At 39.5% G+C, this 13,653-nt stretch overlaps 2 protein-coding genes across 7 annotated transcripts in view; both read right to left on the reverse strand.

The window, feature by feature from the left end:
- Window positions 1-3,512, reverse strand: part of TNFAIP8 (TNF alpha induced protein 8) — a 117,855-nt gene extending 114,343 nt beyond the window's left edge. The window contains exon 1 of the mRNA XM_080680122.1: window positions 3,388-3,512. Within this exon, the coding sequence (XP_080536248.1) occupies window position 3,388 (1 nt within the window). The 5' untranslated portion in view covers window positions 3,389-3,512. The remainder of the gene's footprint in view (window positions 1-3,387) is intronic.
- A 5,583-nt stretch (window positions 3,513-9,095) lies between these two features.
- The window catches only part of DMXL1 (Dmx like 1), a 148,710-nt gene continuing 144,152 nt past the window's right edge, over window positions 9,096-13,653 (reverse strand). For 4 of the 6 annotated variants that reach the window (XM_080679390.1, XM_080679389.1, XM_080679388.1 and 1 more), the window contains 2 exons: window positions 12,994-13,211; window positions 9,096-11,307 (listed from right to left, as the gene is read on the reverse strand). In XM_080679390.1, the coding sequence (XP_080535516.1) occupies window positions 11,083-11,307; window positions 12,994-13,211 (443 nt within the window). In that variant the 3' untranslated portion in view covers window positions 9,096-11,082. The remainder of the gene's footprint in view (window positions 11,308-12,993; window positions 13,212-13,653) is intronic. The other 2 variants (XR_013961148.1, XR_013961149.1) reach the window with 2 other exon arrangements.

The following is a 13,653-nucleotide window of genomic DNA, read 5'->3' on the forward strand; positions in this document are numbered from 1 at the left end:
TTGGTTCTTCTACTGTCCTAAGGAAGCAAGCACCTTCACTTTCTGCGGTGAAACACAGAAGAATTCTGAATCCTTTTTGCCATTATCAGTTTACTTGCAGGGACCCATTCTTACAAACAAACATCTTTCTGCAAGTCACCAGTCCTCTGGGATCCCATGCCTTCCTGTGACATGAGAGGGTTGTGCAGTACCACACACGTGGTAGTCCAATAAATGCTTGCTGCATGAATGAGCGGCGCTCACCTCCTGCGAACTAGATGGAGGGGACACACCTCCCAACTTGTAAATGGCAAATGTTATGGTCTGAGACTCACAGGCCAGGTGGTTTCCAAAGTGCCTCTCACCTCTCACATTCCAGAATTATCTGCCCTCTACTCATAGCTCATTTCCTCTTCTTACCACCAAGATGTAGACTGCAAACTAACCTCCACTGGATACTGTTTGACCTCATTTACATTTTGCAACAAGGTTCACTGATTTTTTTTTTTTTTTTTAACTCTGAATGAATCATTCATTTTCAGCTACTGGGAGGCACCACCAACGGACAAAGGTCTAGAACCTGTGGTTAGCGCAGGCCCCAGGGCCAAAGTCATAAAAACAGAGAAGGGGACATAAAGGTGGGGTGTAAACCTCTCCTTTCAGTGTTTGTTGAGTTCTTACAGTGTGTGTTTGGTATTAAATGCAGGATGTGGGCAGTGTGAGGAGGGGTGAGGCGATAAAAGTTAATCTGGCACCACACAGTGCCTTCCCTTAACTTCTGTGTCAGAGCTGATTCTCTCTGTGAATGCCAAAATGGGGCAAACTGTGTACTTTTTATCCAGGTTGGCCCCTGTGCATAACCCCCTGGCACTAGGGTTGCATTAACGTTCCTTCTGCTTCTGAGAGAAAACAGGGGGCCCTTATTGTTATCACTGACCTTCCCCTGCCTCCTGGGGTTACCCCCTGCTCAATCCTTTCAATCTGTACCCGACAAGAATGGAAGGAGTGGGGAAATGACCTATCCTGCATGGTGTGGAAGCAAAGCTCAGTTCTGATGGAGTACAAATGACATGTCCAAGAAGGAAACGTGTTACTCCAAGGGGCTGTCCCAAGCAGAGCAGGATAAACGGGATCAATTAACTGTGAGACCTCTGTAACGCCCAGCACTGTGGCAGACTCTACTGCAAGGATCAGCAACTTGAAGTTCCCCAAGGCATAAACGACCTAGAGATCTGCTCCTCCCCGACATGGCATTTCCTAATGAGTACTGTTTGGATGCAATCATTTTTCTCCACAAACCCTTTCCTCCAATTTCAAAAGAATGAAGAATTACAGAGAACAGGCCTTGTAAAATACTCTGTTCCTGGCCCTGGCAGTGTGGGTGTTCACTCTCAGTTTCTGCGACTCTGTTGGGATCCCAGAACAGCCTGTCCTCACCACACCTCACTACACAAATGAAGAGTATAGCTAGCAATATAGTCAGAAACAGAAAATCAAGAGACAACAAAGATGAAAAGGTTTTCCAGCTCACACCACCCCTTTTCTAATTTAAACACTGGAACATCAATTAGCATAATAGAAGTCTTCCTTAAAGAAAAAAATGTAAAGGCCCATTTGTGAAGGATCACTAATTTGGGGGGGAATCTTCTTACATTAACAATTTATTAATGATTCTTAAATTATCACATAATCTAGATGAACATAATGGCTTATAATGCAAAAGCTTAATACAAAACATCCACTATCTAAGATATTCTTATTTTACAGGGAGGTAAGTGGTAACCCACTTGCCTAAATTTTACTTATTTGAATTATAGGTAAACCTCAAAAGGTGGGCAAGGAGTGGAGGAGGCATTAACATGTATGGACAGGAACAGGCATCCAGAAAATCTACAAAAAAGGTAACTGTGTTACCAGCTACAGTATTAACAACAGCTTGCTGACTTAACTTCCCATGACAGGTCTAATTAGAAGGTGGCAATAAATGTTTCCAGGTGTTTAATTAAGTGTGATAATTATTTCTTTCCTTAAAGAGATGGAGTCATATGTTTACATTTCAAAGCATAATGTTTCCTTACTGAAACTCAGTGGCAACACTTTTGGGTAACACAGGATTCAAACCAGGATAAAAATAACTGGTGCGATAAGCAGCATTAGAAGTGCTCTAACAACTCTAACCTCCATATGCCTATGCACAGTGGCAACTAAAGGCTGTTCTGTTCTGGTTATTTTCTTTAGCCACAGAGTTTTTGTTATCCTCACACCGCAATGAATAATTTCTATTCAACAGGTCATTTCTTGAATGATTTCTTATCAAGGAAGTGGGGAGATTTTCTGGGTATCTCCACTTTCACCGAAGGAACATAGTAAGTAGAAACAAACTGAGAGCTAGGAGAATTAAAAGTCTATTAGAATTGGATGGAACCTCAGCAACCAAGGAATCATTTCATAGACAGATTCAAGAACAGCATTGCTCTCAATTAAAGCTATTGATTAACTGTTTTAAAATGCAGAAATATGCCCTACATTTGAGTTCATCTTGACGCCCATAGACTAATTTATGGAGGGATGGAATTATCAGCCTTAAGTGACCCAAGGACTTTGCTGTTTCAACACTGAGCACTCAATCGCTGTCTCCTAGGCTTCCATGATTCCCTCGGAGGAGGGGCAGCTCTTTCTACACAGTCGTGTGTTTCAGCAAATCAGATGGCTTTAGAGAGACGGTGTCACTGAACCAATAAACACCCTTCAGGTGCCCAAATCTGGCTGGTCAGCCTGGTCTTATAAGCGCCTGCCAACCGCCAGAGTCCCAGGGCTCTCATCAGGTGTTCTGGCTTCAGGTGCTGAGCGCTGGAGCGCCACACGTGCGCGCGCACTCAACTTTCTTCTTCAATGGAAGTCTCCACCGTTTGATCTCAAGGCAGAACTCGAGTCCCCGCCAGTTTTACAATGCAGGGTTGGATTACAATCTCAGGCCAGCATCTCGGTCTGCAATCTGGGGCACCCTGATAACCCGGGCAGCCCCTTTCCACAGCAAGAGTTGTTACCAGGAGGGCGTGACACCTAGCGGGGGCTGCGTCTACACAAGGAAGGAAGGAATTGCGAGTGGGCTCGGGACAGGGGGTGGAAGTTAAGGGTCGGCCCGAGTCTGGAGGGGCTCCTACCGAATCTCTCAGATGGTCCCTGCGACGCAGGACCTGGGTAAAACTCCGGGTAGTTTCCAGGCTGTGCGTGCCTGCACATACAGCTACACACACTCGCTCACACGTACCCACTCACACCCACTCACACTCACTCCCGAAACTCTCGATGGGCGGAAAGCGCGCTCCCAGCAGCAGCCCGCAGCCCAGCGTCCGGGAAAGCCTCACAAGGGTGCGTGCGGGGTCCGCGCGCCTGGGAGCCACTTACTCGGAAGAGGGGGCGCGGCGGCGCCTGAACAGAGAGAGGAGCTGGGCGAGCTGACGGCGCGGACAGAGTTCCTAGTCGCTGGAACGCTCGTGGGCTCCCGCGGACCGATCAATCCAGCGCACGCCAGAGCTGGCGGGAGAAAAGAAGTCCGGGGCCGGGATGGGGCGGGCGGGGGTGGGGATTGGGGAGGGGGGAGCTGAGCGGCGGGGGCGAGGCGGGTTGGGAGGAGGGGCTAGGAGGCTGGGAGGAGAGGCGGAGGGGCTAAGAAGCCGGGAGGAGGGGCTAGGAGGTTGGGAGGAGGGGCTAGGAGGCACTGGCTTCTGTGTTTTTTTTAAAATATATTTTAAAAAATCGATTTCAGAGAAAAAGGTAGAGAGACAGAGAGAGAGAGAGAGAGAGAGAGAGAGAGAGAGAGAGAGAGAGAGAGAGACAGAGAGAGAGACAGACAGAGAGAGAGACAGAGAGAGAGAGAGAGAGAGAGAGAGAGAGAGAGAGAGAGAGAGAGAGAGAGAGAGAAACACCAATGATGAGAGAGAATCATTGATTGGCTGCCTCCTGCACACCCCACACTGAGGATTGAGCCTGCAAGGGAGGCATGTGCCCTGACCAGAAATGGAACCATGCCCTCCTGGTTCATAAGCTGATGTTCAACCACTGAGTCATGCCGGCTGGGCATCAGTTTCTTCAACTGTAAAAATGAAATGCCAACCTCACTAGTGTGTTGAGATGTTTAAATAAGCTCATGTATTTTTTGCACCGTGCCTGGCACATAAAAGCAAGTGTGAATGTGAGCATCTGTTGCCATTATTATCCTTATGAACCCCGAAATCCCACGTGTGTGTTTTTTGTTTGTTTTGGCTTCAAGTCTATCCGGTGATTTCTGATGCGCTTGTGATCCCACTCCCGGAGGCTGCAGGGCTTCCTCTCTTAGTTAAAGGCTCATGGGCTTATGGGAAGCCAGTCTGGCCTCAGTTACCCGTGGACTTCATTGTGACTAGCTCCCCACCCGGATGGGGCAGAATCTAAAAAGACCTTCCTCCTGCTGAGGACCCTGACCCAGGGTAACTATTCTCAAGGGCAAGGGTGCTGGACCTTCCTGGAAATGGGATGCTATAGCAAAGGGTGACTTTTTGCTCAATCTTAGCCATTTCCATCAGCCACCCTCCCCAAGAAACCAATTCTCTGCATGTTTCTAGATGTTCACCCCTTCAGCCGTTCTTTACAGAAATTGAGAATGCTTTTGTTATGTTATTTTTGTGATTGCGCCACTGGAGGCTTTGTCTATGTGGGTTCTTCCTTACCTGAACTTTTTTTTTTAACTGTCTCAAATCTCACTTGAGCTTTATCCCAAATATTACAAAGACTAGTTTTGTTCTGTCTTTGGCTGCACAATTCTACTGTGAAAGTCTTTTTCTATGAAGTATATATGGCCTACATTCTTAGTTCTATTGATAGATGTCTCTTGTATATTTATAGCCATGAAACACTAGTCCAAGTTGGCAACACTTTACTTGACTTTATATATATATATATATATATATATATATATATATATATATATATATAATAATTTTATTTCAGAGAGGAAGAGGGAGAAACATCAATGATGAGAATCATTGACTGGCTGCCTCCTGCACACCCCACAGTGGGTATTGAGTCCACAACCAATCCAACCGTGACCTCCTGATTCATACACGGGTTGACACTCAACCACTGAGCCATGCAGGCCAGGCGCTTTACTTGATTTTTAATGAGGCTCCCACTTTAGTCGTGAAACACTGGGAGCACATCACTCTCACCTACTGGGTTCTGAGTCCCATGTTCTCCTTCAACAGCCTCACTTCTTTCCCTCTAATTACCAGTACTCACAGTAAAGAGTTGGTGTGTGCCCTAACTGGTTTGGCTCAGGGGATAGAGCGTCGAACTGTGGACTCAAGGGTCCCAGGTTTGATTCTGGTCAAGGGCATGTACCTTGGTTTTGGGCATATACCCAGTGGGGAGTGTGCAGGAGGCAGCTGATCAATGTTTCTTTATCCCTCTCCCTCTCTGTAAAAAATCAATAAAATATATTTAAAGAGAAAAAAAAGAGTTGGTGTGCTACCTCTATGTATAGTTTTCTGTGTGCACACATAGGTCTGTCTCTCTACCTAACAACGGTCTCATGAATTTTTAAAAAATTTATTCAATACTGTGGCTTAACCATGGTCTCAGAGTCAAGACACAGGCAAGATTGTGGTTGTAAATCCTTTTGTTGAGATTTCAGATTTAAGGATGTGACCTGTAGACCCCTTTTGTGAGAAATTTAAAAAATCTGTATACCACAGCAACCTCATAGATGGCCCAAGGTAGAGAAGAGCCTGTCTCAGAAAAAAAATATGGGTGTAGGCTTGTCTAATGAGTGGATTAAAATTTAATGTATATGAAACCCCCAGTTTTTAAAAAAGCAATTTTTCTAGATTGAACCGTAAAGGGTAGGTATAGCACAAAACGTAGAGGCCTTTGAATCCTGGGGAAATGGGCTGAGAACAGTACTCAGTTAAATACATGGAAAAGGAAGGATGACTCAGAGGTAGGAAAAAACAACCCAGTGGATAGAGCTACCACTTGTGAAGAATTACTTGCAGGGAAATGGATTACTCAAGGAACTGCTGACATGTGCTCAGCTAAATGTCAGAATCTCTGTAGACCAGGGACTACTATGTAACTCTTACTTTCCCTCTTTAGGAATGGGAGCTACCTTAACTCTGCCTCATCACTGTATGCTTGGTGTGTGGAAGGCACATAACTTCCCAATAGTTCAGAGGACTTTAGACTATACTTAAGGAATCTCATTCAAGGTACCACATACACACCTGAACCTGACTTAGATGAGGGAAACCTGGGGCTCAAGTCTGACCTTGATAGACTAGAATGAAAATATTGGAGTTTGGGGGAGTGTTTTGCATGTGGGGGGAATATAGTTTTAAAAGGTTATTTAACACATATCCCAGGTTGATGCATGTACTGCTTAAATTCTATTACATAGGTCATACCTGTACCAACACTGAGTAGACAATCAGCTGCATATGAGTAAAGCATTTCCACTGGGGAAAAAGGTTGTCACACCAATTGTTTGTACCACCCATCTGTATTTGCAGTGGAAGAACAAAAGAAATTTTTCTTCCAAGAAGCCTTGTGAAACAATGTGACACTCTAACTGCATTAGCTCCCTGAATGTCAGGCCATATACATACCGAAAAATATTAAGCAAGCAAAAGGGGAGATAAATCATGAAAAACTCAAGAACAGATTTAACTTTGAAAGTTACTGTAGCAAAACTACACACACTTCTAAAGGCCTGACAGGTACATTTAAGTAATCTATGTTAAACTTTTCCAAACTATATTCCCCTCCAAATGGTATCCTTTCTTACATAAGTAACATCAAGCATCGAAAATATCCCAGCAATTCACAAAAAGGATTCCTGACTTTACTCAACAGAGCAGCTCCCAGTTTAGTCCTATTAAAATTACAGCTTTTTTTTTTTTTTTTCCTTTTACCAACACAACAGTCTTTGGTATCATGTTACTGAGTGGGGTTTAATGGAGTTTATATAAATATTACCTCCTTCTTCCCTACTCCTATGTTAAAAGTTTTGTTTTGTGTGTATTCTTTCATACATAGTTCTGTCTCTAAACCTATACAGTACTAAACTACCCCAAATATGGGATATTACACCTTTGACTTTGCAATCTTTCTCACCAACCTCTTTTCAGATTAGCAGATACAAATCTAACATTCTTTGTGTTGAGAAAATATTCCATTGTATGAATGTGCCACAATTTATGGAAGCACTTACTTACTAATTAACATTTAGATTTCCAGTTTTTTTTCTCCAACAGATATTTCAATACATACCGTGTACAAAAATTTTTTGCAAGGGAGCTTTTATCTTTATAGGGTAACTAGAGGCCTGGTGCATGGAATGAAATTCGTGCATGGGCAGGGCGGGGGGGGGGGTGTCCCTCAGCCCAGCCTGCACCCTCTCCAATCTAAGATCCCTCTCACAATGCAGGAATGCTGGCTCCCAACTGCTTGCCTGCCTGCCAGACTGCCCCTAACCGCTTTGGCCTGCCAGCCTGATCACCCCCTAACCACTCCCCTGCCAGCCTGATCAATGCCTAACTACTCCCCTGCCAGCCCGATTGCCCCTAAATTGCCCTCCCCTGCTGGCCTGTTTGCCCCTAACTGCCCTCCCCTGCCAGCTTGGTCGCCCCCAACTACCCTCCCCTGCTGGCCTGATCACCCCTAACTGCCCTCCCTTGCCAGCCTGGTTGCCCCTAACTGCCCTCCCCTGCCGGCCCGGTCACTCCTGCTGGCCTGGTCACCTGTAACTGCCCTCCCCTGCTGGCCTGGTCACCTGTAACTGCTCTCCTCTGCAGGCTTGGTCCCCCCCCAACTGCCCTCCCCTGCAGGCCTGGTGCCCCCCAACTGTCCTCCTCTGTAGGCCTGATTGCCCCCAACTGCCCTCCCCTGTAGGCTTGATCTCCCCCAACTGCCTTCTCCTGCTGGCCTTGTCCCTCCCAACTGCCCTCCCCTGCTGGCCTGGTCACCCCCAACTGCCCTCCCCTGCTGGCCTGATCACCCACAACTGCCCTCCCCTGCTGGCCTGATCACCCACAACTGCCCTCCCCTGTCGGCCATCTTGTGGTGGCCATCTTGTGTCCACATGGGGATGGCCATCTTGTGTGTTGGAGTGACGGTCAATTTGCATATTACCTCTTTATTAGATAGGATCTTATATAAAATTTCTCAAAAGTAGGATTGCTCAATATGTATAGGTAACTTTGTAGCAGTTTAGTTCTGCCAGCAATGTATTAGTGTGCCCATCTCCTTACATCTTCACCAATATTGACATCACTGTTTTGACTTTAAACCAATCTTACAGAAACATTTCTTTAACCATACTTCATGCTTGCTTTTTCAATGTCCTATTCTGTAAGTTATTTGCCAATTTCTCCAATAATCTATCATTTTAAAGTTCTCTTTATATACAGAGACATTAATATTTTTTCAGTTACTACACAAATATTTCTTCTAGTCATCTGTTCTTTTAACTTTGGCTGTGGCTCTCTGCCATATGAGATTTAATTTTTGTTTAGTAAGATCACACCTCTAAGGTTGTATAAGGATTTTAAGTGGGTATCTTTGTATTGTGTTCTGATTGTTGAGACTAGTGTGAGAAATTTCCATAATGTTATTTTTTAAAGTAATTATAAAAAAAGGAAGAAATGAATTTGGGCAAGACAGAGAGCAAGAAAGGAGGATGGCATTGACTGTCCCATGATTCTACATAAGAAAATACCAACATTTCAGAAAACAAGGCTTGAAATGTTGTGAATTATCCTATCATTATAAAGCCACATTCTCAGAAAATGCACAATTAAAAAAGTGTATTTTGATGTATTCACTTCATTAATGTGAATGAAATTTTACATATATGTACATCATTTTATACTTAGATATGCATTCCTACTATTTTTATTCTCATCTTTTTTGAATGCTTACCTATTAAGTTAAAACGATGTAGAAAAGGAATATTGGGGAAAGTATTCAATCCTTCCTATATTAACCAAATTCATATACAGAAATTCTCCATTTTAAAATGTGACATATACTTTAAGTCAACTAAAGTCTCATAAATATTACAACAATAGCATGCTAAAAAAAAGTCACTGCATGATTGTTTATTTAAAATATTATGACTATGGATGTAATTACATATGGGCTTACATAATTTATTATTCATATAAACCCTCCATTAAAATGCATAATAGTTCACCCACAATGCCTTTTTTCTAAGCATAATAATAAATTTTATCTTATTAAAAGTGTTTAAAGCCTTTTGAATCTTGATTTGTGAAGAAATTACTAAAAAATAATTTAAGCTCAACTACATCAAACAATGGTATTGTTTGCAACGCTGTCACAGATTCCTCCATGGCAACAGTCACGTGTTGTTACTGCACAATTTATGGTACAGGTTATTATGTGCACATAAACTCTCTACATAATGACAGTATTTTCACTGCAACTTGCTCAACACATTTAAAATTATGAATACAATTTACAAAATCTTTAACAATATACTTTTAAGATAAAAGTATCCTGAGGATATTACAAAATTCATTTTCCAGCCCTTCATTTCTTTGTTTTATTTCACTCTTTAATTTCCAAGATAATAGCTGTTCATACTTTGTTACATAAAAATGTTCTTATAGTCCCTATTAACAAAATATATTTAAGCTCAATAGCATATAATTGTCCCTCAAACACTTAGTTCCAACTGCCTCTCTCCTTGGTTAAAATCAAGTATTTATCAAGTTTTCTATAATTTTGAATCAGAAAAGGCATAGCAAAACAGAGAGAAAAAGGGTTAGCACATCTAAGTTAAAAGCACTGCATTTTTAATATTTTGGTCATATTTTATAATAAAATAATATATTTTGGCAAAAATAATAAAATATAAGGTTCAGTTTATTTTCTATTAATGGTAGATCTGGCAGGTATTTTACACTTGTAAATACTATATATTTAATTTGACTGTTTTCACATTTGTTTTTAAAAAACACTGCTATAAGGTTTTCAGAACTTTTGAGACTAAAAGCACCTAAAAAATAAAATTTAAGTAAAATGTTTGATGCTCAAAAAATCCTTTCATAAATTTATAAACTTACTTTTAAGTGTCTCATTCATACGAATACAGAATTGTTATTGCCTGCTAAGACATATTTGACTCAATGTAATCTTTAAAATAATAATCCTGGAAGTCTTCCTGAAATTTATGTGAAAATCCAATGGGAATTAAAAAATTTTTTTTAAAAAAAAACATGAAAACAAATAGCTGCAAAAAAAGTTGTTATTCTGGTGGTAGTAGTTATTATGGAGCAAAAACACATGAAAAGATTCTAATTTTCTCAAATATACACAACGTAAGTTCAAATAAGATGTGCAAGGTATATTACATATATACACACAACCACACACACACACACACACACACATACACACATATACATATACATATACATATACATATACATATACATATACATATACATATACATACACACACTTGGGCTCCAGTAGGGAAACTTGAAAACTTACATAATGAGCCACTTGGCTCATTTATCACTTAAGTCCCAATAATAGTTTTAATGGAGATGTACATTTTTTTTTTTTGATTCTTACTCAAATATCAATCCATCACTAGTTAGGACAAGAAAAGTGTGAGATGTGTAAGTTTGAAAAAGGAACTAAGAGTATGGTGAATTAAGTGATGATGGATGTGCAACTGCCTTTATATAAAAGGTATTTTTACTGTGGAAGAAATTCATGCAGAGGTATCTGCAGAAGACTTTATCAACCATAAGAAAACAAAACTCATTTGACACTGTGACATCCTCACTATAACACACTATAAATATGTAATAGTACAGCATTACTTATACATTCTAGTTTGGGCAACAGAGTCTAATTCTGAATGACCTTGTTAATTTTTAAGGCATCAGTGCATCAAGGGAAAGCTCCATAAAATAAATATGGAAACAAGAAAGCATTAGCTTATTTGTGGCATTGAGAGTAATCAATGTACATTACATGTGTTGGCCACTTCTATGGAATAGGTAATAAATTATAGATCTTATTGTCAAAATGTTACAACATAAATTTCACATCATGTTTCAATACTTCATTTAATGGGCTAAACTGATCCGGCAGTATCCTCATTTTCATTGTTCCATCAGCTCCACATGAAAAAATGTGATTTGCTGGCCCTGTCTCAATTTGCATCACTCCCGTTCCAATATTTCTGAAAATGGATTGCCGAGCATGTTCACTGATAAAAGTGTGTAGAAGACTAAAGGTAGAGAGATTCCAAATCTGAAAGATATTAAGAACAAAATAAAAACTTGGGGTTGATGATTACCTAAAAAGTATAAATATAATATTTAGCCTGTCTTCCTGTGCAAATAAGGAATTTCTAAAACAAAGATGGAGAAAAGCCTGTGTAGGCCTAAGTTCTGAATAGGATGTAACTCACTTTGATATTATTACATTCTTCAAAATCCATCCAGTAAGAGAGGAAGGTATTTTTAACCTTGCATTGGAGATGAGAAAACTTAGGTACAAGGATGTTAAGTGTACAATGCTACAAAAACTTGCAATATTATAGGGACTACCATCAAAATTTCCTATCTCTCAGCAAAGCTTTTGCTGTGTAGTTCTATAGTGAAGTAATCTTGTCTCTATAATGTAAAATACCCCCAGGGGATCAGAACCACTGAAAAGCACTAGACACCTAGAGGACCTCACATAAGGCAAATCTATGTTCCAACTACAAGATAAGGTTAATTAATATAACTTCAGAATAATTAATTTACTAAATAGAAACTTTCTATTTTCATCCCTTTCCAAATAAATGTGTCTGTCCCTAAAGTAATTTATAAGCATCTTCACTTATGTGGAACCTAAATGCTTTCAGGACATTGTTTTAAATTTAGGAAAACCAATTAATTAATTAATTTATTTATTTTTTAGATCTCATTAACAAAAATCTTATTTTCTTTAAGAAATAAATTAATTTCTATCATTCTAGACATACTTGTTAAACTGAATATACTACATTGTTTATTTTCAAATCTTTTTTTCACTCAATTAAATAATAAAACTGAGTTCAAACAAAAGAACTAATCTAAAATACAGTATAAACTGCCTAAGCTGAGGGCAGTTCAAATATAATTAATTTTTTCTTGCTAAAAATTTTTAAAATAATATGCCAGTTCTAACAAAGTAGTCCAATTTATTTGCGCTAAATAAATTCTCTAGCATTTAAATTAATGGATTCTAAGAAATCAAACTCCCCCAGTAGATTGCTGACCATTAGAATAATTTGGGACTAGTCTAAACTAACTTATTTCTGCAGATGTTTCCAAGTGTGGCCAGAGGACTCTCCATCAAAATCACTGGGTATGTATTATAAAAATGCACATTCCTGAACCTTGGACTTACTACATATTTTTGGGGTGGGACCTAACAATAGAATTTTTGGAGTGGGGTACATTTTTAATAAACTGCTTAACATTTTAAAAAACTTCTAGGTTTTAAACACACTGGGGTTTGAGAAGGACTTATATAGGCAGGACTTATCCAGGTACATTCAGAATTACTGAATCAGGCACTGAGTAGTTGCATGCTAAAGCTATAAATAAATAAATAAAAATGGCATAAGGAAATGTCAGTATACTTCGCGGTACCTTAAATAGAATTCAGTAATGCTTAACATGCAGTCAAGACTAATTTTAACGTCTGAAATGTATTTATATCCATGGGAAAATCTAGTTCTTTTATATGCATTAATTAAGCTTATCTGAAAAATAGACAATTTTCAAGTTAATCATTACTTCATTTGTTAAAAGATTTATTAAATAGCAATTAATGTGGTTGACTACAAAGGAGTTGTTAATATATATGTATATTATTTAAAGAGACTAACATCATCAATTACGATTAAACACCTAAGGTTTCTGAAGATTTCTTTTTGTAGATATGTGGCATTACTATGTTTACCTTTATGCTGCCTTCAGCAGATCCTGTAACAAAGTACTCTTCAGTTGGATCAATAGCAACAGCTTTAACAGGAGAATCATGGCTCTGGAAAAGCTGCCTTTGTTGTCGTTGCTGAAGGTCAAAGACACATGTAAATCCTTTTCTGCCACATGATATTAGTAGCTGATGTTTTGGAGCATATGCTAAAACAGTGGCTCCACTATCATGGCAAATAAAAGCTGAAAGAAAAAAAAAGTAAAAATCACTTAATAGTATAAGAAACAGACTTATGGCTTTTGGCCAAGGTGAAATGTTAGAACATGTGTTTTTGTGGACATGTGTTTTCATTTCTCTTGGAAATTATACATATATATATATATATATATATATATATATATATATATGTATATATATATATATATATGAATATATACTGCTGGGTCATATTAAGTGTATGTTTAACTTTATTAGAAACTACCAAACAGTTTTCCAAAGTGGCTGTGCCATTTCATACCTCTATCAACAAAATCATGAGTGTTCAGGTATTTCCATATCCTCACCAACACTTGGTACCCTAGAATCTTTAATTTTGGCCATTTCAGTGTATAGAGTAGTATCTTATGTGAATTTAATTTGCATTTCCCTGATAACTATTGATGCTGAACACCACTTCGTATACTT

The sequence above is a fragment of the Plecotus auritus genome (assembly GCF_963455305.1).
Source record: "Plecotus auritus genome assembly, chromosome: 7".
Classification (NCBI taxonomy): domain Eukaryota; kingdom Metazoa; phylum Chordata; class Mammalia; order Chiroptera; family Vespertilionidae; genus Plecotus; species Plecotus auritus.